At 43.5% G+C, this 27464-nt stretch overlaps 1 protein-coding gene across 1 annotated transcript in view; it reads right to left on the minus strand.

The window, feature by feature from the left end:
- ENPP6 (ectonucleotide pyrophosphatase/phosphodiesterase 6) overlaps positions 1-27464 on the minus strand; it is a 91865-nt gene that overhangs the window by 55870 nt on the left and 8531 nt on the right. The window contains exon 2 of the mRNA XM_006916368.1: positions 867-1046. Coding sequence (XP_006916430.1) covers positions 867-1046 — 180 coding nt within the window. The remainder of the gene's footprint in view (positions 1-866; positions 1047-27464) is intronic.

Below are 27464 nucleotides of genomic sequence, written 5' to 3' on the forward strand. Positions count from 1 at the left end.
TCTCATCCCCACCTGCCACGGTCCCCTACAACTCACCATGTTCTCACAATTCTCTCGGGCTATGGCTGCCCTCCCGCCCAGGCCAATGAGAACCTGTCAGCTGTTTCTTCCTATTTATCCCTTCGTTTCTTCTGGATCTCCCCTGATATCTTCTCCCCTAATGGTAATCACAAGTATCACACCACTAAGAATTAGGGGGAAAGTGTCTACAGCTGTGTGCATGGGAAAATCACTTACCTAAGAACGAATCCTACCAACAGGAAGACAATGGTAAGTTGATTATTTTGTTAGCACTGAATTTTCTTGTCCTTAATAAAAGATTTTCAACTGCTAAGATGAGGGTATCCTGAAGACTTCTCACGGCAGTCAGGGCAGTTGGCGTTATTACTTACATCATTGCAGTAAATGAAGTATTTACTTTCTCATTGATCTATGATGTACAGGAGGAATATTAATGCCAGAGGACTTAATTTAATGCACTACCAGAAAATTGTAAGTGCTTCGAATCTTAAAAAAATAGGGGAGCTCACAATCTATAGAAATGGTATGCCAAATTCTTTTGTAAGGTAAATAAGGATCCTATAATTTATCTCTCCTGTATATCCAAAACTTTGCACATGAATAAGTATGACATACTGCAGCAATATTGCTGAACCAAAGAAATCAGGAAATAATATTGTGTCTGGTCTGATGTTAGGAAGTTCAAAGCAAAATTTTTAATAACATGCCCATAAGAGATATTTCTTGAATAAAGATCCCGTTTTCCAAATCCTGGCTTGGTCTTCAGATACATCTACATCCTTCGTCCTTAGAGACTCCATAGAGTTTTGAGATTTGGAAAGTTGGAGCGGCCTGGATATACTCACCTGGCCAGTAGTACATGTAGACCTTCCTTTTGGCCTTAATCAGAGTGATCCAAAGAGGTTCTGACCCATTCCACCAGAGAGGCATCAGGCTGTCTCTGTTGACGCCGATGTCAAATGACTTGTTGGTGCTGGGGTCCCACATGTAGTTCCCGATCATCTGATGGACCTCGCAATGTCTGCCTGCGTTAATAGAACACAGAGCTGTCAGTTTATTGTTTGGCTCTTTTTATATTTTATCTTTGTTTTACATTTATAAAAGCCGATCGTTCACATTTAGGAAGTACAGCAACCCATAAAGATTTGCTTTTGATTTTTTTTAACATAGATGTTTCTTCTCTCTTACATTGTACCGTAAACAAACAATTGAGTGAGAAGTCCAATAATTGATTGAGAGAGAGGTCATTTTGTGTGCAGTTAATTTGCCAAGTCTGAAGCTATTTGCAGTTAAATTGAGAGCGCTGTGCAAAACCTGACCCATTGTTAACGGCTTGAAGTCCAAATATTAATCAGGATGTAAATTCTAGATTTCTGTGGAACTTGGGTTACGTTCTCAACTCAGACTTCTCTTGGCGCCCTTTCCAAGTTCTTCTCCCACAAGACCACGAACTAGGTGCAATGGCATTTATTCCCGTTTTTCCTGTGTACAAGGAGTTATCGCTTCTCCGCTGAACAACGATAGAACCTATGACATTTGGAACAGGATGGTAAAAAAGAAATAGATTCGACTTTCAAAAACAAAGTGAAAAAACAACCCTCCAAATGAAGTGTTATATAGACATGAGGGTTGCTTCTGTTGGGCACAGCTTAGTCCCAGAAGAGAAGCAAGAAGTGAAAGACGCAAGCGCTTGGACGCTTTTGAAATATTAGGCTTAAATTATTTATTTTGGAGCAATCTGTTACATCTTTAAAGTAAAAATACCATAAACATTGGCAAGTGCATCAAAAATTGCTGTGATTTTAGTGAGCGTCATTTGGCACCAGGATGAAACATGATTCACTGAGATGACTGTGCTTAATCTAAGTGGCATTTTTGTTTGTTTGCGGTTGTTGTCTCTGCTCGATCACCACCCCCACCCCCACGCGAAGCACATACATTTTATGTGTAAGCAGAAACATGGGGAAACCATAAAATACAACTTCGAAAATTTGGAGATGGCAAATATCTTAAAGGAAAAACCTTTTATTTCATCGCAGACACACAAACATTGCGCAACTCATGCTTTGAATTTAAAGCCCAGAGATCCAAATAGTGGTTTTTCCCCAAAGCTTTAGAATTCATTTTTGACCCTCATCAAAACTTTTACATATGAACTGATAAGATTAAAAAATAAAATAAAATAAAAACTTTGAGCAAAGTCCCCTGTGCTTAAGGAACTTATTAGTTTTATTTATTCCTTCAACTAACATTTACTAAGTTCTCCTATGGACCATGCACTGTATTAGTGTAGAGATTCAAATATGAATAAATGTGTTCCCACCCCAAAGTGCCCTGTAATACTCAATAGAGGGTCCTCTGCATAAAAGAGGCAGGTTCCTCAGGCTGGGGCCAAGAAGGGGACCAAGTTGCGGCCCTAACTCAAGAATCATGGCCAAGTTCACCCACTCACATAGATTCTAACTCACTGAAAGTAGGAACATACCTCTTATTGGTTCAGCTGTTAGTTTTTTAGCACATCAAAATTTAACAATATTAAGAGAACCCTTCTCATAAGTAAAAGTTCTTATCTATTTCCTTTATTCAATATATTGCGTTCCATATCTAAAACATTTTTATCATCCTAATGATACTCACTCACCATTTTTATAAGGCAAGATATTCATGATAATAATTGTTGGAAAAGGCGTCCTTGACAGTCTTGCTCTGTAGATGTTCTCTAAGGCCCTCCCAGGTACAGAGAGGGTATCTCACCTGGAGTGGGGGTGCACAAACACTGAGGAAGGGTGCAAAATCTGACGGGGGTGTGGAAAGCGTTACTGAAGTCAGCAAGCCCAGAGGAGCCTCTAAATAAATCACAGGTAAGGGCTGGAAGGGTTAGGAATATCAGATATTGGAATATTAGGGAGAGATACCACGAGGGAGGGGTGCCAGAATCTGCTTTTAATTTGAACTGTTTCGACTATTTTAAAAGAAATGCCTGAAGCCCAAATATAAGCAGGGACCTCATGTGATTCAGTTTTTACAAGGTGCTACATTTGAAGATGCATGAAGCAACTGAAAATAATTTTTAAAACACATATAGCTTTTATATCTCAGAAACTCCACAATATCATTCCATAAAATTTCTTTAATCTTTTCAACATTCATACTCAACACTCTAGACCCTAATGATTGCAAACTCTCTCATCCTTGTTTCCTGTCTGGGTAAAAAATTATGAGAAGCCTTCTGTGGATTGTAGACCTGTTGTATGGATTATGTGTCTTCTAAACTAAACTCTCTACCTCTTATACATTTTTTTTTTTTGGAAACACCCACTGGGCCTCACTAAGGAGAGATGGGATCTATGTGCGCAGTTAACACACAGTTCTAGCACATTTTAAGTTTTCAGATGACAAAATCTTATTTCCGGTGGTTATCTGATTCCCTTAGCATTTTTTCATAATGGATCATCCCTCCTAACCATGATGTAGGATCTAGCATTAGCCTTAGTACCTTCTTCTTTATATACCAATCGAATTGGTTATGCCCATTGACTTGAGTGAGCTTCAAAGACCAGTTATGGCACTCTTTAGGGAAGCATCTTTGAGACAAGAACTCCAAAGATGGCTTTGGTTCCTGCTCCCATCTAGCATACTGGTCTAGGCTGGCCCAGAGTGGCTCATCTGTTCTAGGGGGAACTCAGATCTATGGAGGTAAGTGATCCATTCCACTCTTCTGAAACTCCACACTTCTCCAAAGGCTGGAAGCGATGTGCCGGAACAGAGGTTCCTGCTCACTTCCTGTCATTAGACAGTTAGTCAGACATGAGTGACAGGAACAAAGGAACGGAGGCCCACCCCAGAGACCACCCAAAGAACACACCATGGGTAGTTAAAGAATCTCTACTGTATTCTGGGAGACTAAGGATGGCCATAAACCTGTAGGCCACAGATACTTGCACAGAAGGTACTACCCTAACTTGTCCACATCCTCAGCCTCATTATACCATCATTATAATACTATGTTTATGCCTGGAAGTTCATGAATCTAATTATAACAGACTGAATTCTGGGTAAGCACATGCACACTAGGCAAAGTGTTATACAGCAGCCAAATGTCAATACAAATGACCTCACGTACTGATCACTTAAGAACCTTTGTAATCACCCATTGCGACCCTAATATAATACAGCCCTTCCCACTTCTGGGTTGTTACAGCTCTCTTCTCTGAGAACCTGCTCCTTCCTTGGAGGGTACTCTATCTTCTATCTTTTATCTTTTCGCCTCCCAAATTCCTTACTGCAGCCTGTCTGCTTCTAAAATATACTTTTAATAAATCTTACTTTTTCTAAATCTCACTAACCTGCAATTCGCTGCATCAGCGAGGAAGAACTGAAAACCTCCCTCCCCACCCCACCCCGCCATGCCAGAGTTCAAATCTCCCCCAAATGGTAACACTGCGAGTGAATGGTGCCTGAACATCCTGGAACCAGTTTTCCTTCTACGAGTTAGAGGGTTTCCAAGTGGAGACTGGAGCTCTTTCAACAAGGTTATCTCTGACCCCTGTTTAGGAAGTAGGTTTTACCCTTCTGGTGGATTAGGCCTTGAGTTGTAATGGGAGGGCGTATTCTTCAAAGGCTTCATCACAGATGCTGTGCTAGTCCCCAGGGTCATCCTTTGTTCTCGGAAGCATTGCCTTTCCCAGCGGCCAGCAGGAAAATGTGCGCTTCCCATCTCGCCATCAGCCAGCTGACTTTCTTTCCCATGAATAGAGTATGGCTGGTGTCTGTCTTTGTAGCAGTATGAGTCTGCTCTTACTCAAGCTGGTTTTCTCACCTACCCTGTCTCTGTCTCTTGCTCTTTCATTTTTATTGCCTGGGTAAAAGTGCTGGCTGTAAGAACAGAACAGAACAAAATGCAATGTACTGGCTTCTGCAGTCCACAAACTCTCATCTCCATATTTCTGCCTGACCTGTATTTGTTTTTACACATCTGCAAGTCTTCTTGATTTTTCTCCGGTTTGGGCTTTCCAAACAGAGCTTTGCTGTAGTTTGATTATTTGGACCCTTTGCTCAAGGCTGTGGTAGAAACTTTCCTGATGTTGTCACATACCACAAATCTTGGGTGGTTTTCAGGTACGGTGTAAAGAAGGTCAATTCTGCTCCTCCCCCAAATAACAACTCCGTGGGGCTTTAAAAGTTGTGCCAGGAGGCACAGTACTCTCTGTAAAAAGGGGGCAGCTCCTGACACAAAAACTTCCAAACACAGTTGACTGGTTTTCTCCTTTTCCCCCTCATCCCTAAGACCCAAGAGTTTGTAAACACTCGGGCTCCATGGCCGATGAGGAAGTTCTTTATTATATACGAGCTTTCTTAGTCACTTTTATGAAGTAATATTAATCTTTAATTTCTAAAGCCATTCGTGTTCTTCTGAGGTCCGTGTGTGTTTCTATGAATGTGGCTGCATCTACTAGATATCAAAACAATTGGTTGAAAAGTGAAAAGTGAAGTTATATTTCAGGCACATCAATTTATTCAGAACATGGTGATGTAAATAGTAAGCTGATTAGCAAGCTGGCCTCTGGGACCACCCTCTGGAAGTCTGGGTTACGACCACGTGTGATGGACACGTTGAGCCAGGAGGGGGCCATCTGTCCACCTCAGAAGATGATGGGTACCGTGGATAGATGACAGAGATGTGGTGAGACTGACCATTGCTAGCTCCACTTTACAGGTAAAGTAACTGAGGCCCAGAGAGTTAAGTTGCTTGAAGTCTCATGCCAGGAAGTATAGTGGAGCCACGCTTCAATCCACACAGCCTGGATCCAGAGCCCTGGTTCTTAACCGCTCTGGGCTACTAGCACTAGCTCACCAGAGTATGAACCAGCACTCAGTACAGTTCCCAGCACTTAAAAGCCTACACGAAAAGGAGCTGCTGCTGCTGTTGTACTGGCTGTTATGCAGCCTGTAAGCTCCTACCCTCAAGGACAGGAAGATTTCAGCAGACTAGGTCAGTCCAGGTGCAAGGTTCCAGGAATCAGCCCACTCGGGTAGCACTTCACCTGCAACAATGTATGGATGAGCTAGAGTTAGACTCAGGAGGGGTCATAACCTGAAGATCAAAGGCCTGAACCAATTTGACAAGTGCTCGCTAATCAGCTTAGTAATAAGACGAGCTACCAGTTCTTGGCTACCCATGAATCTAGAAATAGGTGCTTTAAGCTCCCATCATTTTTAGTCTTCACCATAACTCTAAGAGATAGATAATATTATTCTCATGTTGCAGGCGGGAGAACTAAGGCTCAAAGTGGCTTAGCGACAAGGCTTGGGCCACACAGCTGGTGTAAGAGGGCAGAGCCCCAGTTCAAAGCCAAGTCTCTCTGACTCAGTGCTCACACCCTCCCCGGCACCTGCTCCACTCCATCCACTGGGTGGGTTCTCATCAGCCACCAGAGCCTCAAAATCCTGGTCTTCTTCTGAGATTCTCACTAAAGTAACCATATGGAGCTGCCCAGATCTCCAGAAAGCCAGACACACTCCTATCTCTTGAAGCTGACTGTCATGCACCAATGTTACCATAAATATCTATGAAGGAAGGAAAGCTGCCAGACAAGGGATACTAACAAAGCAGACAAGAATATTATGGCATAAGAATCCAGCTGTGGAAAGGGAGGCTCCCCCAAATCTGAAATTTGGAAGTCAAATATCAAAGGTTTGAAAAATGGGTGCATTTTCGAAACCAAGCATACATATATCACCTCAAATTGACATGGCTCGAAGAAGTTAACGATATACCTTATTCAGAAACAGGCAGCCTAAGAATGTTATATAAGTCAGACTTATCCATGACTAGATTCCTCTCAGCACTTTTCCTTGAGCATATGGAAGGTCTAAAGATTAGTTTTGACCCTGTTTAGTTTAGTAAATTTTCAAATTACTACTAGATACCCAAGAGACTTGAAAGAATTAACAATTCATTACTCAAAGCACCTGACTCACAAATTGAAATTTGCTTTATGGATCACCTCTGTTGGGAAATACATTTATTTTCTTAACTTGTTCAAAATTATCATGTGGTATGTTAAAGAACTGGTTTCGAATGAAATATGCAAGATCAAGTTGAAAGAGAAGTTCACAATTTGCACATCTTTAAATGCAACTACTGATGTATGTGCCAGACACAGTCATGATTAGAGTCTGAATCACAAATATTGCAAGACTGAGATAACAGGCTTTGATTACAGTGTGAGGTGTAGAGACTGCTACAAAAATAACCCGAAATGTTAAAGGGGAGATATTTTTGATTAGAGACTTTCACGCTCATAGTATTGAGGTCACTGGACTCGAATGCACTGTTTTATTTTTCTGGAGTGCACTAACTTGGTGGAATTATTTAACAATTAAAATACAGGAAAAAGAACAAAAATTATTTTCCTGCATAAAGATAAAAATGTAAGTTTTGGAGTTTTTATTTAAACACTTGTTATTTTTAGAAAGCTAATTTTTATCAAAGCTCCAAGAAATTTCCAGACAATTTAATCCATCCTCACCTCTATGAAAAGTTGAAGGGCTTGAATTAATTCCCACATTTAAGATGGAATCTCTTTTGAGACATTCCCATTGTACTGAGCACTACTGGGGACTTGTAAGGATGGAAGGTATTTGGAGGGGAAACATCTGATTCCTTACTCTTCCACACATGAAAAAAATCCAGCCAGTACCTCTGTCCTGAAGCTCCATCGCCCTCTCCCTGGTGATAAAGTATCTGTCCATCTTCCCCCACCCACTGGGCAACCTCTACACCTGCCCCCGCCCAGCGACATCAGATTGGCCCCATTCCTTACACTACGGGGGGTGGTGATTTTTTGGGGGGAAAAAAAAAACAACAGGCTCCAGCCCTCTCGCATCTTGTCTGCTGCAGGTGTGGGGAGGCTGCTTTTGCATTCTCTCCTCTCGCTCAGGACAGGAGTACTCTTTGTGCCTGGGCAGAAGCTTGCTCTAGTTTTCCAGCTGCCCCACTTACGACTAGGGGAGGGGTTAAGGATGAGGAGTTCAATGAAGTAAAAAATTAAGGCACATTTAGGTCTTGGGTCCAAGCCACGTTCTGCAATCCAGCTTTTCAACTGGTGTAGAACCTGGAATGGCTGGTGGGTGATCTCCAGCAACACAGACTAGACATCATAATACTATTGGATCAACCATTAAGGCCAGGAATTGATAAAGAATGATCAAATCAGCTGTTCAGGACTGTGAGGTCATTGGCAATATCAACGGCCCTATCTAGCGTGAACCAACCAATCTACAAAAACAAAACAAAACACCTTTTTTTTTTGCAAGAAACAAATGGAAGAAAACTCATTTTTGTCGGCCTAGCTAGTTTTGCTTGTCATTGTTAGAATGTGTGAGGTATGACGTTGGCCTGTCCAGGTTCATTGCCTTGGGCCAGGTGTGGCCCTAGAAAAGTGAGAACAGCCTCTCAAGTCATGCAAGGAAGAGAGTTTAGGTCATCACTGTAGCTAAAGCTCATTTGCTCTGATCCATAAGCACTAGTGACCAGCATGTAAATTGATACAGTTCCTCACCTAATAATTTGTCAATATAATTCACTTTGGGTGCTCTTAGCACACTTAAAATATGTTGAAAGATAATTTGCCTTAAGGATGAAAGAGTAACTCAAATGAGCAAGTCATCATTTGGCTAAGAGTGAGAAATAGCCTTTTGATGTAGTGATAGCTTCCTCGTCTAAGTAGCAGACACCATTGGAAGCGTCAGGCAGGTTGAGAACTGGCAGGAACTGAGGACTAATGAGAAGCATGTGACCTAGCAAAAAGCCTTTTGGAGCTCAACAGATCAAAGTTTGAATCCTATCCCCGCAGTGGGACCTCACACAAGTCACTGAACTTTAGTGAGCCTCAGTCTCCTTATCTGAAAAATGGAAGTAATCATACTTTCTTTCAGAGGTTAATAATTTTGGGTGGGTCAAAGTTTAGCACGGTGTCTGGCACATAGAAGGTATTTGGTAAGTGCACACTAACACCTAAATAATCCTTTTTAAAGGGCAGTGGTATCAAATAGTATGCAGTCATCAATGGTTTTTAGGGAAGGCAGCCTATTTCCTACTCCATATTTACACATCATAGTCTGAGCAGACTCTCAAATCCTTGAAGGAAAAGAAAAGGAGCATTACCACATTTCGCTCGGGAAAGTTTGGCAGGGCCTTATAATGGTTGTGAAAGCGCCTCGCCTGCGCCTGGGAAATGCCTGGCCCGACACTGCCCTCTGCTGGCGCTCACAATAATCTCCACCACCCGCATCCTTACCCAGGATCGTGCTGAACCACGCGCCTGTGCCAGCCTCCTATTTTGTTTCCGCATCTCACAGTTGGAAGGCTCCCCAGGATTCTTAGAGTTGCTCGTAAAGATGTTAAACCTGCAAAGAATCCGAGCCCACGCGGGGCGCGAGGCCAGAGAGGCCGGGCGGCCGCGCATCCAGGGCGGCCCCTAGGGTCGCTGCAGCCAATGTGAACCCCTGCAACTCGTGAAACCAGGAGCGATCGCAGTGTGTGCACTTTTTACTAAGTCTAAGTATTATGTTGTGTTTCCATGTCCTCATCCACCCCGCTCCTAATCCTTGTTTAGTTTCACTTTTCCTTTTAGGATTTGCTTCTATTTGGTATTTTATTATCCTTGACCCCCCAGCCCTTTGTCACCTTCCTTCTCTTCTTTTCTCTTTCGGTTAAGGTGGGTGATTATTTTTTTTTTTTTACCCCAGTTTGTAATGGTTACTTCATTACAAACTTACTTGGCCACTTAACTTACTTAGTACTCCTTTGTCCTTCTAGGAGCAGCTAGTCCTGGGGATTGCCCCTCGGGAAATTCCTCCTCCCTTACACCAACGGGTCCATTGAAGAGGGCATTGACTGCCCTCTCAGACCTCTCTGAGGTGAGTGGGAAGAGGATAGGCATACATCCCAAGCTGTGCCACCCCCCACCACAAACACATACACAACAGCTACAGTTGCTCTTGGATACAGGGTGGGAGGATCAAGCCCTGCCCCCTCATTCCTCATGCTGGGAGAACCCATTCCTTTTGGTGACCAAGCTGGGAAGAAATGCCCCTAGTGTAGAGACATGCTCTGTAAGGGTAGAAACTCTGGCTGCAGTAGGGGTGAATGTCTGCCGCAGGAAGGGAGCGGTAGAGATGGAGGTAGAAGGTGTGTCTTTAGTGCTGCTCCCAGCTCCACCTGTGCCTCTGGGCTCAGGAGCCACCAGAGCCTTTTCTCTGTCTAGAGTAGCAGGCTCGGATTTCAGCTGCTGGCTCCTTCTTCATTTTTAAAAATGTCTGGATTTGCATGGATTCTGAATATCACCGAATCTCCCCATAGAGACAAATACAGTAAAGCCGACATCTTAAAGACAACCTCTGCAACAAAACTAAGTGGCAAAGTATCCCTGTGAACATCAAGGTAAAAGTCTCTGGAACAACCCAACCAATGCTACAAAGAGCCTCAGCTCACAGCCTCTGTGTGGGGTGCCAAGGGAGAGCAGTTGTGACCCTTTTCTAAAATAATGCCAATGCCTCAAGGCCCTTTTGCATTCATCACCCTCTCTCAACTTATATGACACCTTACCTTAATTCGAATTTTTTTTAAGTAATATTCTTGTCCTCCCTGCTCCCCCCCCCAAAAAAAAATGTTTAACTTGAATCTAACCAGAAAGAAAAAAATCAGACAAATCCAAAATTCAGCCAGTTTACAAGATTACTGACTAGGCTTTTCAAGAATGTCAACATCATGAAAGTCCAAACAAAACAAAAAGTCCAGGATATTACTCTTAATGGAGAGTAAAAAACTATGGCAACCAAACGTACTGCTTGGAACTTGATTAGATGTTTTATTTCAAAAAAAGTCATAAAGGATAATCTTGGGGGGCAATTGAGAAAATCTGAAAATAATCGTGGTTATTATATCGAATATTCTATACATGTTGAATTATTTAGGGGTGAAGTATCATGATGTTAGCAATTTACTTTCAACTGGTTTAGCAAAGACAAAAAACAGTAAGCTGTATTTCTCAAGTGAGAATAAAGAGAATATGCCAAACGTTAATGATTAGAGAATCAAATGAAGGGCACACAGATACTTATAATACTATTTCAATGTTTCCGTAGCTTTGAGATTTTTTATTATAAAAACTTGGCTGATAGTCATGTGATGGGATACTATTCTACAACAACAACAAAAAAAGGAACAAACTGTGGACACATGCTACAATATGAACGAACCTCAAAAATATTACGCTCAGTAAATAAAGCAAGACCCAAGAGACCACATATCGAGCGGCCCCCATTTATGTGAAAGATTCATAAAAGGCAAAAGTAAAAGCACATAAACTAGATCAGTGGCTGTCTGGAGCCGAGGTGGTGACAAAGGGGATTACCAATAAAGGTGCGTGAGAGATCAGACCTCACGAGGGATGAGATCACCAAGGTGCGGAGAGAGAACCATAGACTGAACTCTGAGGAGCTCCACCGTGAAGGGGCTGGCCAAAGAGAAGTCAGGGAAAGTTACCAAAAGGTCGAGGATGAGAGAAGGGAGGAAACTTGGAACCCATCGTGATAAAGAGATAGTCTCTATAAAAGAGGCATGGTCAAAAGGTAAAATACCATAGGGAAATGTCAAAAGATGTTGTTGGAGCTGGTTATTAGAAGGTCTTGAGTGAACTTAGGAAAAGTAGTTATGGCAGAAGGATGACGTCAAATGTCAAATTGTAATTCCCACATTTGCTCAGCCACAGTCTGAGCTGAAGCCTCCTAAAAGCCGCCCTGCTTCCTCCCTACCCCAGTGGTCTGCACACCCCACGCCACAGTAGCCAGAGTGACCTTTCTAAAGTGAAAGTTACATCACACAACTCCTCTCCTCGACATCCTCCAAAGGCATTTCCTGCACTCACAATACGCTTCAAAGTCTGCACCACAACCTCCAAGGACCTGGTGTGGCTTTGTGTTAGTTCAGGTCCTTTGAAGAGGAGACACTGAGATGAGATTAGACACATGTGAAATTTACTGGGAGAAGCACCTGTTACAGGTGAAGGGGAGGAAGCAGGACTACAGGAAAACCTTTCATTTGGGAAGATCTGGCGTCTGTGAAAGGAGATAGAGAAGGGAGGAATGGGGTAGAAAGGACCTTTGCAATTCTAAGAAATTTTGGCCGGATTGATGCGGGTCCTTCAGCCAGTCACCCCTTAGAGGAACTGGCCTGCACTGAGATCCCTACCTTGCTCAGTCATTGGTTGAGCTCGGCCTGGAGGAGGTGGGCTTCAGCACTGACCAGCGGGGGACTCAGCGGGGCAGTAGCTAAACAGTGCGCTTTCATGGCTGCCATGCCACTTGTCACCTCTTACACTTCATCCGCCACCCTCCTTATCACTCGTTTTTGCTCTGGCTACCATGACTCTTTGTTGTTTCTCCAATATTACGAGCACACGTCTGCTTCAAAGCTTCCATCCTTGCTGTTCCTCTTGCCTGGAATGCTTGCCTCTCGGACATCTCCATGGCCAGCCCCCTTGCTTTCTTTAGGTCTCTGCTCAAATTCCTTCTGATCAGAAAGGCACGTCCAGCCTACTCTACATAAAATGGCACTCTCGTCATTCTCGGTGCCCTTAACCTTCTTTAACTTTTTCATGGAATTTATTACCACTTGACATTATTTATATCTGTTTATTTATTTGTCTATGGCACTTTACAGGAATATAGGTTCCACGAGGGGAGAAACCTTGCCTTGTTTTGTTCACGTGTGTCTCCAGTGCCTGGATGAGTGTGTCTCTGGGCTCATGGAAGGCACTGGATACTTTTTGGATAAATGGGAAATGAGCAATGACTACCTCTTATATCCATGTAGCACGTGCTCTGAGAGTGTTTATTTAATGAGTCAGGCACTGTTCTGGGATCTGGAGATACAGCACTGAACAAGACAAAGATTCCACTTTCACGGAGCATATATTCTTGAATAAAAATAAAAGATAGATTAAGGGATGCTAGAGTCTGATAGATAATTTATGGAAGCCGAGGTAACTTGTCACAAGTCCCTTTAAGTTAACTTTAAAGGAGCATGCTCTTATAGGATACTATCCCAGGAAAGAATGTAACATGGCTCATGGGTTGAATAAGCCCAGTGGTCTTTGTTTTCATTCTTGTGTTTATGTTTCAATTCTAGAAGTCAAGCGTTGGTTTACATTGTGCCTGAAGCCTTTCCCAGTGATGTCTCCTTACGAAAACGTTATCTGAGCTCGGCTTCTGTCAGCATAAATTCTGAGACTTACAAAGCAAACATTTTCTTAAAATACCAACCCCATCTATTTAACAAAATCAAACACTGTCTGGGGTTTTTGCTCTGAGAAAGTCATTTTGTCACCAACATTTTTGCCATTTTCACTCCTCCCAATATCATCTAAAGCTCTGGGAACCCATATGCTCTGTTTGTATCATCAGTGGGCACAGGACAAGAAGTGTCCATCCTGAAGCTGCCCTTGGCGACGGTATGTTGCTGGTGGTCTCTAGGGATCCCCTCTACGGAATCACAGACGGGCGTCTCGTGTAAGACATGAAAAGAACACAGTAGGAACCACATGTGAAAACTGATGCCAAGTAAATCAGAGGTCTGAAAATTTAGAAACAATTTACCTTCAAGGAGACGCAGTTCTGATGAGAAAATAGATTGCCAATCGCGTGGCGGAGACATTTCAAAATAAAGACATCACACTGCAGACCTTTTTATCCGCTGGCCCCACTGATAAGGCCATTTTGCATTTCGTGTGTTTCCTTATGTGATAGAAGAGATGGCGATCTCCACGTGGATGTCAGCCTCTGCCCCTACTAATGCTCAGACTTGAAACCGAATGGATTTAGAAAGGTCGATAAGAATCAAAATGACAGATAAGGTGATTAAGCAAACAAATGTATTTGCCATTTTTTAAAAACTTAATTTCCTGGATTTTCCATGCGTGACCCACCAGGGTGGCCGCTTGGCCTGTCAGGCCGTTTCAGAGGCTGAGGCTTGGAACCCAGCGGCTCTGCGTGCTGAGCGGGCCAGCAGGCCTGGTTGGAAAAGTGGATTGGAGTTGATATAATAAATAGTTCCTCCTGGTTATGCCAGGGATTTCTTCCCTCAGCCTCCCTTCTTCCATGACTCTTCGTGTGGGTTACCCCAATGAAACCGGAGGGGCTGCTGGAGCCCATTAGTTATTTCCTAAAAGGACTTAAACTTTGTTCTTCAGGGAAATGGGTAGTGAAAGATGTGATTTTAAATAGAAATCTCTGGGCTAAGTTTTTAATCTCAAAAATCCTACCTCAAGCCAGGCCATTTTCCCTCTTTTTAAAATCATAACCCTAAGCCTTCACAAGGTGAATACTGTGTGTAAAAACTAAATTCATGCTTTGGAAGTAAATGTATGGATGTCTGGCTTCAAATGCTAACCAGAGCCGAGTCCCAAAAGTGATGACAGCAAAGAGCGGGCACAAGATCAAATAACCACCTCGCCTTTCCTGTGACATGAGCCGAAGTCAGAAAGTTGAGGGGGAGGCAGACCAGAAGTGATCATGACAATAGGAAAAAAAGAGGACTTTGTCATAGCACGCGCGTGCACTCCTTGGCACGCTTACCGTCATTTTGTCAGAAAAGAAACCTGAACCCAGAAAGACTTAGAAGCCACATTTAGGCACCACCGTAGCCCGGACTAGAACCCGTGTCTCTTGCCTCTAGCCCATCGCTGTCCTCGCACTGGTATCTTCAAGAGACAGAGGGGTGACTAAGCCAAAGCCCAGGCCGGCATGTGGGCGTCAAAAGGAAGCCGACACGTTTGAGGGAAGACGTGGTTGGATTTGGCAGTGAACTAAAAAAATATAAAATATGGCTGAGTGAAATACAAGGGAGGCTTGTTTGGCAGAAGCCTCGGCTTTTTATGTCAGGTTGTTAAGAAATTCATATTCTCCGCTGACCACGAAACCACCTGGAAGTGGAGGCCGGGCTAAAACCAGAGACCTTCTGCACGCCACACCGCCCGAGGGAACTGTCGCTCCTGAGAACTTTTCCAGACTCTCGGTCATAAACGGCTTAAACGCCCAAACCTAAACTCTCTTGGGGATGTGAAAAAAGAATTTGTTTTAAACCACCAGAGCACTGGCTTACTCACCAACTTGGAATTTAGTGAGAAAGTAAACCATAAAATTTTAAGTTGGGTGTCTATTTGCCTCTTAAAATATTTGACTGAGTTTACGAAATACTTAATTATACGCATTTCCACTTTATATTCCTAAATCCTGGGTTGGGCGTGGACTGGCACTTGGGAGGAGAACGTGAGGAGAATCGCAGAGCTGTGTCCAAGGTGATCATTGCCACTCGCATTTGGATTTTTTGCCTGCTGAGAGACTAAAAATGTCCCCTTGGATGGACCAGCAGCAGGAACACCCCTTCTGTGAAGAGCGGGGGTGGGATGGGAAGAGAACAGCTTCAAAGGAAACTGGCTGAGTATTTAGGGTAAAGCAGTTTCCGAGTAACTTTAAAACAAATACAAAGATGCGTTTATTGAGTTCCTACTGAGTATCAGGGAGCATGAGACACTTGAGTGGAAGGTAGGGCAGCTCAGATTCTGCCTTCTTTGGGACCACCATGCTCTCCCAGGCCCCCACGACCAAGTGGAATTAGAAACAGCTAGGCCAGAGCTACATCTCAGTGGCCTGGGTCAGTACCCCAGATGTGGCTTGTCAAAAGAGGCCTGTTTAAACCATTCTTCACAACTGTTCAGCCTTGGCCATTTGAGATAAGCAGCTAAGTGTCTGAGGTTGAATCCTCTCTTTTATACTCCGCCCCAGAAACGCTTATTGTTCGCATTGTCCATTGAGACTCACAAAGATGGGATTAAAAACAGAGCTGCCCATGAGGTTGCTCAGTCTGGAGGAAGCCTGGGAAAGCAGACACACATGCACTGTGGGTGTCTGCGGGTGTCTGCGTGTGCAGGCGTATGCCATGTGCAGAACGCGACTACGAGGTCACTGAGGAAGAGACACGTAGGTGGCTGCACAGGACGGTGCTGCCCCGAGAGCTACTTCCTTGAGAGCAAGAAAGGAGAGGCAGCGTGATGTCCTGGGAGGGACACAGGATTCTGTACTCGCAGCTCTGCCATTTGTAGGCTCTGTGATTTTGAACAAGTAATTTACTATCCATCTCCCAGCTTCGGTTTCCTCATTTGTAAAATGGGGGTAGCTGTACCTGTGTTACAGGATTTTAGGAGGATGGATTGAAACAGTATTTGAAAGCGCCTAGCACCGAGCGCCGCAGACATATAGACACATAACTACTGTAGACATTTGGGAAATGTACATTTTGCTCCCTGCTTGACTGAATCTGGCTGCTTGTAACAAAGGAAGACAATAGGAGTGCTGCAGAGATGAAGGCCATCTATTGTCTTCTCAGATTCCGACTCTACCAACCAGAAGCCGTGTGGCGAAAAAGCTGAGTGATGGACGGGAGGCAGCAGTCCTCCGTTCCAGTCCTGATTTACTCACTTCCTGGTTAGGTGGCCTCAGACGAGCTGCTTACCCTCCCTAGACAAGGTCTCTCATTTGCAAAAATGCCCTTCCATAACTACCAAGGTAATTGTAAAGATCAGTCAACGCTATCAGGATTAGAAAGGTAGAAGTAACTGTCTTTGTTTGCAGGAAACATGATCTCGTATATTCTTGTACGCAGAAAATCCTAAGGAAACCGCAGAATACTATTAGATCTAATAAAAAAAATTTCATTGAAGTAGCTGGGTACGAGATCAATTCCAAAAAGTCAATTGTGTTTTTATATGCTGCAAAAATGAAACAAAATAATTCCATTCACGATAACATCAAAAAGAATAAAGTGCTTAGAAATATTTAGCAAAAAGAAGTGTAAGACTTGTACACTGAAAAACTATAAAGCATTGCTGAAAGAATTTGACATCTGAATAAATGGAAAGACATCCCATGTTTATGGGTCAGAAGACTTAATATTGTTAAAATGACACTACTTCCTGAATGTTCTATAGATTTAACACAATTCCTGTCAAAATCTTAGCTGGGTTTTGTTTTGTTTCACAAGTCGACAAGCTCATCCCAAAACTCATTTGGAAATACAAATGACTCAAACTAGCCAAAACAATCTTCAAAAAGAAATACAAAGTGGAAAGCATCGTACTTCCTAATTTCAAACTTACTCCAAAGCTAAGTAATCGTGACAGTGTGGTCCTGTCATAAGGATGCCATATGGAGTATACAATTGAGAGCCCAAGAATAAACTAACATTCACGGTCAGTTAATTGTCAACAAAACTTTCAAGAAAATTCAGTAGGAAAGGAAGAGTCTTCCACAAATGGTGCCAGGACAACTACCTCACATTATACAAAAACTCAAAACGGATTACGAACCCAAATATAAGAGCTAAAAGTATAAAACTCTTAGAAGAAAACACAGGACTAAATCTTCATGATGCTGGGTTAGGCAATCGTTTCTTAGATATGACACCAATAGTACAAGAGATAAAAAAAAAAATGTTCGTCAACATTAAATGCTTTTGCACTTCAAGACACACCATCAAGAAAGTGAAATGACCACCTGGGAGACAAGTATTTGCAAATTATATATTCCCTAACATATTTGTAAAATATATAAAGAACTCCTACAACTAATAATAAAAAGACAAATAACCCAATTTTTAAAAACAGTTAATAGAATTGGAACAGACATTTCTCCAAAGAGGTTACCCAATAGCCAATAAGCACATTATGTTAAGCGTCATCAGTCATTGGGGAAACGTAAATGAAAACCACAATGAAATATCACTTTATACCCAATAGAATGGCTTTAATTTAAAAAGACAGTAACAAGTGTTATCAAGGGTGTACCTTCCTACATTGCTGGTGGGAGCGTAAAATGGTGCAGCCATTCTGAAAAACAGTTTAGCAATTTCCTCAAATGTTAAACATAGCATTACCATACGATCTAACAATTCCGCTTCTAGGTATGTACCAAGGAGAAAGGACAACACATATCCACACAGAGACTTGCACTTGAATGTTCATAGTGGCATTATTCACAATGGCCAACATGTGGAAACAACCAAATGTTCATCTGCTGGTGAACGAATCAGCAGATGTGGGCTATTCATACAGTGGAAGTCTTGCCAGTGAAGAGGAATGATGTATTGATGGACCACGGTCGAATCTCAAAATCGTCATGCTTAGCGAGAGACGCCAGACACCACAGAACAGACGTTCAACTGTTTCATTTACATAAATGTCCAGAAAAGGCAAATCTTTAGAGAAAGAAAGCATATCAGTGGTTGCCTAAGGCTGGAGGTGGGAATGAGGAGCAACGACAGGGCATAAGGTATATTTTTGGGTGATGGAAATATCCTAGAATTATGTTGTGGTGATAATCGCACATCTCTGTAAATTTACTAAAAATCATTTCATTGTACACTTAAAATGGATGGATTTTGTGGTATGTAAATTATACCTCACAAGAGCTGTTTATAATAATTTTAAAAGATCAACTGAGATCACAATTGAGATCCATATATAGGGCCTAATTAGCATATTGAGACCAAGGTAGGTCCTCCAAATTCCCAGCTACACAGTAAAACATGAGCCCTCAAATCCTGCAGATGCAGAATTTACCTACATAACGTTGTCCCTCCTTTTCAACTCCCTACTGGTCTCCAAACTCTGTTGCTCTGTACAAATCCCTCAGCCTAATGACTGTTTCGTTCCTTTTTTTTTGTTTTAATTTTTCTGTTCGACAATACTGACCATCTCCTATTGGAAACTTGGTCTTTCCTTGATTACTTTGACCGTGCTTGACTTCTGATTTTCACTTTAGGTCTTTGCTAGAATGGTCTGCGATAGGTCGTACTTCTTCGTCTCCTCTGGTGTCTCTTCTATAAGTGTGAGCAAGGGCCCCCAAGCTTTCATCTTTCTCTTTCTCTTCACCTGCCATAACCTTCCCAAGGCGCCCTCATTTCCCACCTCTGCGAAGACAACTCTGAAATCTATGTCTCCAGATATCATAGCTAGTAAAGAAATCACCTGGATGTCTTGCAAGTTTGAGAATATTAAACAGCTGATTTAGATACTATATTGAGATATTTTATTGAAATATTAATTAGGCTGTTCTCTTCCTGTATATTCCCCTCCATCATGGTTCAAGCAGGTATCCAGCCCCTGTTGACTGTGGAGAGGCCTGTGTTTCTGGAACAGCAGCTGATATTGCCTGCTGGACACACTCCTTCCTTTGAGACTTTTTATCATCTCGAAATGAACCCTTTGAAACACATTGTGAACTTGTCTCTGAAGGGAGGGGAGCAAGGAAGGCACATATGCCTTTGAGAGAAGTAAGGAAGAGAAGAAAACAGTATGGGCTACGTAATTTGCAGGGCCTGGTGCAAAATGAAAATGTGGAATCCTTTGTCCATAAATTATTAAGAATTTCAAAATGGTGACAGCAGAGCAGGAAAGCAGGCATGAGACCCGGTGTGACTACACAGGTCATACGCCCAAGAAGCTGGTTCTGATGGAAAGTTTACCTCTAGACCAGGGAGAGATAAGGAGTCAGCTGGTCCAGTGAGAGCAGGAAGTGATGCATTGTTTGGTGGCAGAACTCCATGGGGAGCTCTGGCATCTGAGAGATATAACAGTGGAGGCTGGAGTCAAGGCCTCCTGCAGAGCCTGGTCTCTGGAGTCACATGGATCCACATATGGGCCTTTGGAGGAAACTGTGGTAGACCAATGACCAGGGCACCGGCCTCAAAGCTTTGGGACTATATATGACCCAGGACCTTTGTAAAATCCTAGAAAAGGAAGAGAACTCACCCCACTACCCACCCAGTAGCGACTGAGCCTGAATTTTTACTAAGCCTAGTAGAGTAGGGAGGTCACAGTCAGATTTAGGTTTATTTTTTTATTGTGGTAAAATATACAAATATAAAATTAAAAAAATAATAAATAAATAAAATGTATCATTTGAACCATTCATAAGTGTACGGTTCAGTGGCATTAAGAACATTCACATTGCTGTGCAACAATCACCACCATCCATCTCCCGAACTTGTCCCCAACTGAAACTCTGTTCCATTAAACCCTAACTCCCTGTTTCCCAGATTTTAGTAACAACCATTCTACTTCTTGTCTCTGTGGATTTGACTACTTTAGGTACTTCATATAAGTGGAATCATGCAATATTTGTCCTCTTGTGTCTGGCTTATTGGATTTAGAATGTTTTTAAGGTTCACCTATAGATTTAGATTTTTTAAAAGAAAATAAATGTAATATTTTTTGTACACTCAAGTTTGTGAACTTGGATCCACTCTATACACAGATTAATTCATTAATGTTACCCTAAGACTAGCTTGAATTCTTGTCTGTTTCTGATTTTTTCTTTCTTTCTCTGATCCTCCACATCCAACCAGTCTTGCCAGTTCCCTCCCCACAGAGCCTATCAAAGCCTTGGCCCCAGGCTCATTTTGGCACTGAGGACTTGACTCCCACATTCCTTCATTCTCACCTCAGGGAGGATGGCCTCCCTGAAACCCACACTACACAGAAATGTCAGAGTAATCTAAGGCCAGATCTGGCCTCCAAATGCTCCTCATCATTGCCACCTCTGACCCTTGACTTATGCCGTGCCATCGACCCTCAAGGCCCTTCCTCCAGGTTTCAATCTGTCCAAATCTTCCAGGCTTTACTCAGATACCACCACCTCAGCAAACCTTCCCACTTCACCACACTCTCAGAAATGGTTTCTGCATCCCCTGTGCCTGTTCTATTCTGTCCTGTGGTTATATTTCTTTTATTTTGACACATATTTACTTGCTCCAGCTTAATTGGAAGCTCATTCAAGACCGAGGCCATGTCTTGGTCATCTTTAGAACAGCACTTCTCACATGTAAACGCTCAATACATCCTTGAATGGAGAATGTTCACATACGAATGCAGTGTATGAATGTATCTCAACATCGTATGTTGTCATTACCAAATTCTGTAGTTCAGATAGTAAGTGGTAAAGGAGTTCCCGAATGGAGAAAAATAAAATCTCGGAGCACCAGCCAGCTCCGAAATGTTACTATCTGAGGGTCAAGGTCTTCTAGGGAAGGGACATCTTATTTTGGCTTGGAAGTGAAAGATGGGCGGAGGGAAGCTGGGGCCTGGGCTGGAGTGAAGTAAAGGGAAGAATTGAGAGTTCCCAGAGAGGCTCCCACAAAAACAGGAGGTGACAAGGGAGAAGGCAAGAGATCATTTTTCAAAATTCCATTCCAACAGGGATTTCAGAACTGGCCATAAGAACCCTGGTGATCCTTTGGTTTAAAGGTTAGAAATTAGTCTGATGTCCACTAAAGAAATCTCCTCAGTTAGGAATTGAATGAATGAAGTCATTTTTTGCTTTCATTTGATTACTTTGGCTTTTAGCTAGATGTTGAAATGCGTGTTGACAGAGTCTCGGTAAGAATGCTTTGGAACATGATTTTCTTATCTATTCCATCAGAACTTAGTGATATCACTTAAAGAGTTTAAAGAATAATAGCCTGTCTTCCATTATCATCCAGGCCACTGGGAAGTAGGGATGCTGGCTGAGCTGGTTTAAGCACCACCCCCAATCTTCTAGGTGGTTCTACCTCCTCCCTGATCTTCAATGAAATTTACAGAAAACCTTCCTTGAATCGCATCCCCATTTCAGTTCACACATCCTGGAGATATTATTGAGGGTGAGAAAGAACCACCAACAACCCAGGCAGGGAAGCCCAGCCATGGGAGAGCGATGTGCTCAGGGCAAAGCTGCGAGCTCGGGCAAGGGCTGGAACAGATGCCTAGACCTCCATGCCGGGTTATCTGAGGGAGGCCAGACCCCAGCTCAGACTCACAGACCTGTGCTTGATGGGCCTCTGACCTTATCCAGATGCCGGATCTGAGTCTGAGGCCTCAGTCTCCTGTTCTGCACAATGAGACAAATAAATGCATTCGAATTTCTAAGGCGTCTTCTGCTTTTTACATTTTTGTAATTCTGAATACCTTTGGGAGAAATTTTAGTTTTAGGGATATTGTAGGTTTTATTACATATTCCCAGCTGCTTCACATGGTTTTAGCGTTTCATTTTATACAGACAAATGCATGCTAAAATGGACTATGAAATTCACATGCAGAAATGTATAGGGAGGGATGCCATGGTTCAGAACAAGGCCAGCTGGCTGAGCTGCAGGTGAATAGGCCAGACTGGGAGTAACTGGAACCTGGAACCTGGAATTAGATCCACCCACAGACTTCAGCAAACCCGGGGACAGCCCTAGGTGCTGGGAAGTTCACGATGACAGGAGGAATGTGGCAATGGTGTTGCTTTGGCCCCTGGGGAGGAGAAGCTCATCCAGTGTGAAGATGAAGGAGGGAACTTAGAGGACTATGGAGGATGGCCAGAAGGAGATCAAAGCAGGTATACAAGGGCACCAGTGATTTGTTAGAAAATAGTGAAACCTCAGCAGATGAGATTCAGCAACACAACTCTAGAGCCTAGAATAAAAACGAGTAACGTAAGCCTTCCACCCCGGGGTCAGACAGAGGTCCAGTTACTGGCACTAAACCAGGGGAGTCCAACAAACGTTAATCAAGTGTCTCTTCTGGGCAAGTACTGGGCCCAGATGTAGAGATTGCCCACATCCCAGTGTCCTTGAACTTGTGTAGACCAAAGCAGGGTAGATTGCTGTGTGGACTGGCCCGGCCAGCAGGAGTAGCCAGAGGGACCCACCCAAGGAGTAAAAGTCCTTCAGAGGCTGGACACAAGGTGGGGTCTGGTAGATTGTCTTTAGTCCTGCTCCTCCGTGGGGCAGTGGCGGCTCCCGTGAGGTGACAGTGTTCAAGGAGGATGGTGATCGTGGCCTCGCCCACAAGGCTCCTGAGGCCTAGCTGGCTGTTGTCTGCAAGTCTACAATGCAGACTGAGTAGAAACCACAAAACCTCATTTAGGCCCACTAGACTGGGAAGCATCATTTTAAAAACTCTTTTTATGTAATTATATTTTCCTAAATCACAAGGAGAGTGCAATGAACCGAATGTTTGTGTCCTCCCAAAATTCATATATGGAAATCTAATCCTTAATGTGATGGTATTAGGCTAAGGCCAGGCCTTTGAGGGGTGATTAGGTCATGAGGGCTCATGGAGCCCTCATGAATGGGATTAGTGCCCTTAATAGAGGGATCCCAAGGAGCTCCTGCCCTCTTTCTGGACCCGATGAGAAGATGACCGGCTGCAACCTGGAAGAAAGCTTTCACCAGAACCAGACCATGCCAGCACCTTGATCACAGACTTCCAGCCTCCAGAAATAAATAGAAATAAATTTCTGTTGTTTATAAGGTACCCAGTTTATGGTATTTTGTGTAGCAGCCTGAACTGAGAATGAGGGGCCTAATCAATGTTAAAGTGAATGCTTATTCCACTGAAGAGGGGTTCCACTGGAAATGGATGCATCTTGTAATTTAATATTTTGAATAGATAAATCATATTGTTTAAAAAGAGAAACAACGAGACAAGTATCTTGCATCTCTGTCTCTCATCTGTCCAGGGGCCATTTCAATAGGTAACTACGGTTCACAGTCTCTTACATATCTTTAAAGATATGTTTTCCCTCCAATTGGCAAAAATCCTGGCTGAGTTCTGATGGCCCTGCATGGTGGTGTCTCCGGGCTGTTCGCTGTCTCCTGCCTCCCTGAGGAGCTTGGCTGGACAAAGGCTGGGAGAAAGGATGCCTCCGCACCACAGAGCATTTGTGGCCAGAGACTGGCAGGACATGTGTGAAAAAATTGTAAGATACTGACCACTTAGACACAATCCATGGCCCGACTTCTGGGAACCTCTCAGGCTAAGTGACCAGGCATTTTCCGGGGGCTGCTAGAGCCAAGAGTGAGGACCCTGCCGACTTCTCTGAGGCGCTCTCATGTCCTACCGACCTTGCCTTACATCTTTTCTCTTTGGTGAACTCAGTGGGGTGTCTTGCAGGCCAGGAGTGTACCCTAGAGAGGGTCCACTTCTTTCACAAATGAGAGCACTTAAGCCCAGAAAGGAAATTTTCTTTGCCGGCAAGGGGCAGGCCTGACTCCAGGACCCCTCCATAGATCTTCATTGGTCTGTGCTGCAGGGCGAGGGGTTGGAGGGGTGTGCAGCATGCTCCAGGCTGGGCCTATGGTCTGCTAGTGAGTGACCGAAAGCCCAATATTTGAGGTTTTCTCCCAAACACCTATGTTTGTTTAAGGTTTTTGCCTTCAACCATTAAATCGGAATGTTTTCTCAAGCCCACCTGAGAAAGCCAAATCCTTATACATATAGATAATTTTCAGGGAAAGCTAGACATGCTAGAGCTGGTGGGCTAATTTATTTGATTTGTGTGCAGAATCTGGAAGAAAAGCCCAAGGCCCAGAGCCCCCTAAGCCAAACTCTGTGGGTGTCTTGCCCACTACATCCACAGACTCGTTGACTGCTTCCCACCCTGCCCTCAGGCCAGAATCCCTGCCATCGGCACCCAATGGCATTAACTACAGACCGCTTTCTTCAAATGTATAAAAGAGGGCAAAGTGGAGGTGTGCCCGTAATGGGGAAGAGATGCAGATTGTCATCGAGTTCCAGTTGCCCCTTCCCTCTGCCCCACTGTGGCCCCTAAGAGTCACCTTGGAATGTCATCCTGCATTCCCAGCTCCTAGAACAGAGCACCTAGGACATTCCCAGCATGCGTCCAGCACTCACTAAGTGCACAGCTGACCCCAGGGCTCCCGCTGCCCAGGCCGCTCATTTTAAAGCAGTGAGAACTCAGAAGTAGGAAGATGATGTGACTTATCTGAAGTCTCAGGGGGTGGAGGCAGAGTCGAGAGAGGATACTTGGCCCCCGACTCGCTCCCCTTGCTCACTCTGGTCTGCCAGTCCTTTCTGACCTACTTCACATCAGACATTCTGGTTGGGTGACCTGGGTGGATAGACAAGGTCGCTCAAACCCTAGATGACTGGGTGGGGGTCCCGGCCTCCTGACACACCTGTAACCCATCCGTGGCCCATAGCACACACGCTGGGACGCTCTGCTACAGATGTTTACATGCATTCTCACAATGACTGCATTCGTCCAACCTCAGACCTGACAACCCCAGAAGTACTCATGCTGAAAAGCAGGTACCCAGGGGGAAGCTACTGCATAAAGGGCAAAGTACCTGCAGTATCCCTGACCAAAGTCTATTTACGAGTTCAGCCTGGCAGCCCTTTGTCCAAATGAGTCTGCCTACACATGTTTCCATGACTTGTCTGTCAGAACCTTTCTCCTCGCTATGAAAAGGTTTGAAGATAGGTGTAGGTTATGATCAAGCACAATGTCCAGCAGGAGCCAAATGCTACACACAGGACCTGGAGGAGCCCCAGACCTGCCCCAGGTCCTTGCCTGGGAGACCATAGGCACAATGGCCTTATTCACAGAAGGGGACTCCGAAACATGAGGAGGTGTTGTTTAAAGTCTCTCTGAAATAAATGTGAACATGCTGACTCAGGCTCCCTCTGAATTAATTTTAAATGTCCTTTAACCCATTTTTGGCACAGCGTTCATGATGAAGCAGATACTGAGAGCAGAATGGTTCAACCGAACTCCCAGAAGCCTTGGCAGGAGGCATGTGATCCTGTCAATCAATGATGGGGTGGGGGAGAGAGAAGCAGGAGAGCTCAGCGTTGGTTTGGGGATTGCGGTGGCTCCGTGTGGGTGAACCTTCTCAAAAAAGGGCTCGCTGCTATTATAATCAAAATCTTTCACCACATTTTTAAGCTTTACCCACTAACCTAACCGTTCCCTTCTTCAGGGAGTGGGTTTCCAGCAGCTGAACGCCGTATAACAAGAACTCCCTCTCATCACCATGGAAGCCAAGAGAAACATGCTTTTGAAAAAGTGGCACTTTAGTGTAGAGAGGTTTGTCGATTGGGAGCTTAAATAATGACGTGCCAGGAGAGATTATTTTTGCAAATTCTTGGAACACAATTTTTTCTCAAGGCATGAGCCAGTTAGTGTTCTTCAAGGCTTCTGTTGCCCGGTACCTGACCTACCCAGCCTGCTTCCTTAGGCAGCTTAATCAATACTCACTACACATTCTATAGTTTTTAAGTGGAAACACAGAAACTTGTTTGTAGGTGTCCGTGGGAAGTGAGTGACAAAATTTAGACAGAAGTTCATGCAGATGAGAAGAAAGACTTTTGTGCATCTGTGAGAAATATCCTCTACCGGCTGTGGGGCAAGCAGAGAGGTAAGGAGTCCATTTGCTGCGGTCCACAGAGAAATTTCTCTTTTACCCCCATGGTTCTACTAAACGTTTCTATAACTCTTCTTTAAGACATCGTCTCTGATTCACTAAAGGGCCGACTCCAGGTAGCTATCCTACTCCAACTTGAAATCTATTCCGATAAGAATTTATTTCCCCAAATAAACAGCCTTCCAAACTTCCCCATCTCTCCTCATGGGAGCCCCAGACCTCTGAAGATCTCGTAGCCTTGGAACAGATTCAGGCTCCCTTCCTTTTCATTCTTTCATACACATTCACTACACAATCAGCAAGTTCTGCCTCAAGGGCGCTCTTCAAACTCGACTCCTCACTTAGAGCTCATGATAAACAATAGATGCTCAAATGTTGGAAGTGAGTGGAAAAGAGGAAAGGAGGGTTTTCTTTGGATTATGTTTGATTTAGCTTTGAAAGCCTCCTATCAACTGCATTTTTTTTTTTAAACAAACAAATGCATCTCTCTAACTCTCCAACCCACATCCGAGCAGTGAATGGATTTAGCCCACTTTCCCCTGTCTTGTGAATGCTTCTGAGTTTGCTCGTTCCATGTCTGTCATATCATCACAGTCTTTTTTCTCAAGACCTGGCTTAAAATTCATCTTACTAAAAATCTTTCAATGTTCAGTTCCAGATTCACCTTCTCATGAAAATGTTCAAGACCATTATAACTCCCAATAATATCTCCCTCCTCTGAGTTGCATTCATTTTTATTAAGACTCACAAGTTTTTATAAAATGCAGCTAGTACTCATTCAGAGTCTGCGACATATTGCATTAATGTTAAAGACGATTCCTACGCCCACTTTGGAAAGACTTTTGGGCACCAAGCTAGGCAAGAGGATTTGTTTTGTCCAATGAAATGTGAGTGGACGTGACTCGTGACACCTCTGAGCAGAAGCCTTAAGCATGATCACATTGTTCTGCCATTTTCCCTTTTCTTTTTGCCACGTGAGCAGTATGTCTTATTTAGAAGTTGCTTTTCAGCCTGGGTCTCAGAAAGAAGAGGAAATGGGGGCGGAGTTAATCCTTGAAGTCCATATACATGAGACAAAATAAATCTTAGTCATAAGCCTCTAATATACCTTGTTACTGCAACATAATTTAGC

Source organism: Pteropus alecto, unplaced genomic scaffold (assembly GCF_000325575.1).
Source record: "Pteropus alecto unplaced genomic scaffold, ASM32557v1 scaffold24, whole genome shotgun sequence".
NCBI lineage: Eukaryota > Metazoa > Chordata > Mammalia > Chiroptera > Pteropodidae > Pteropus > Pteropus alecto.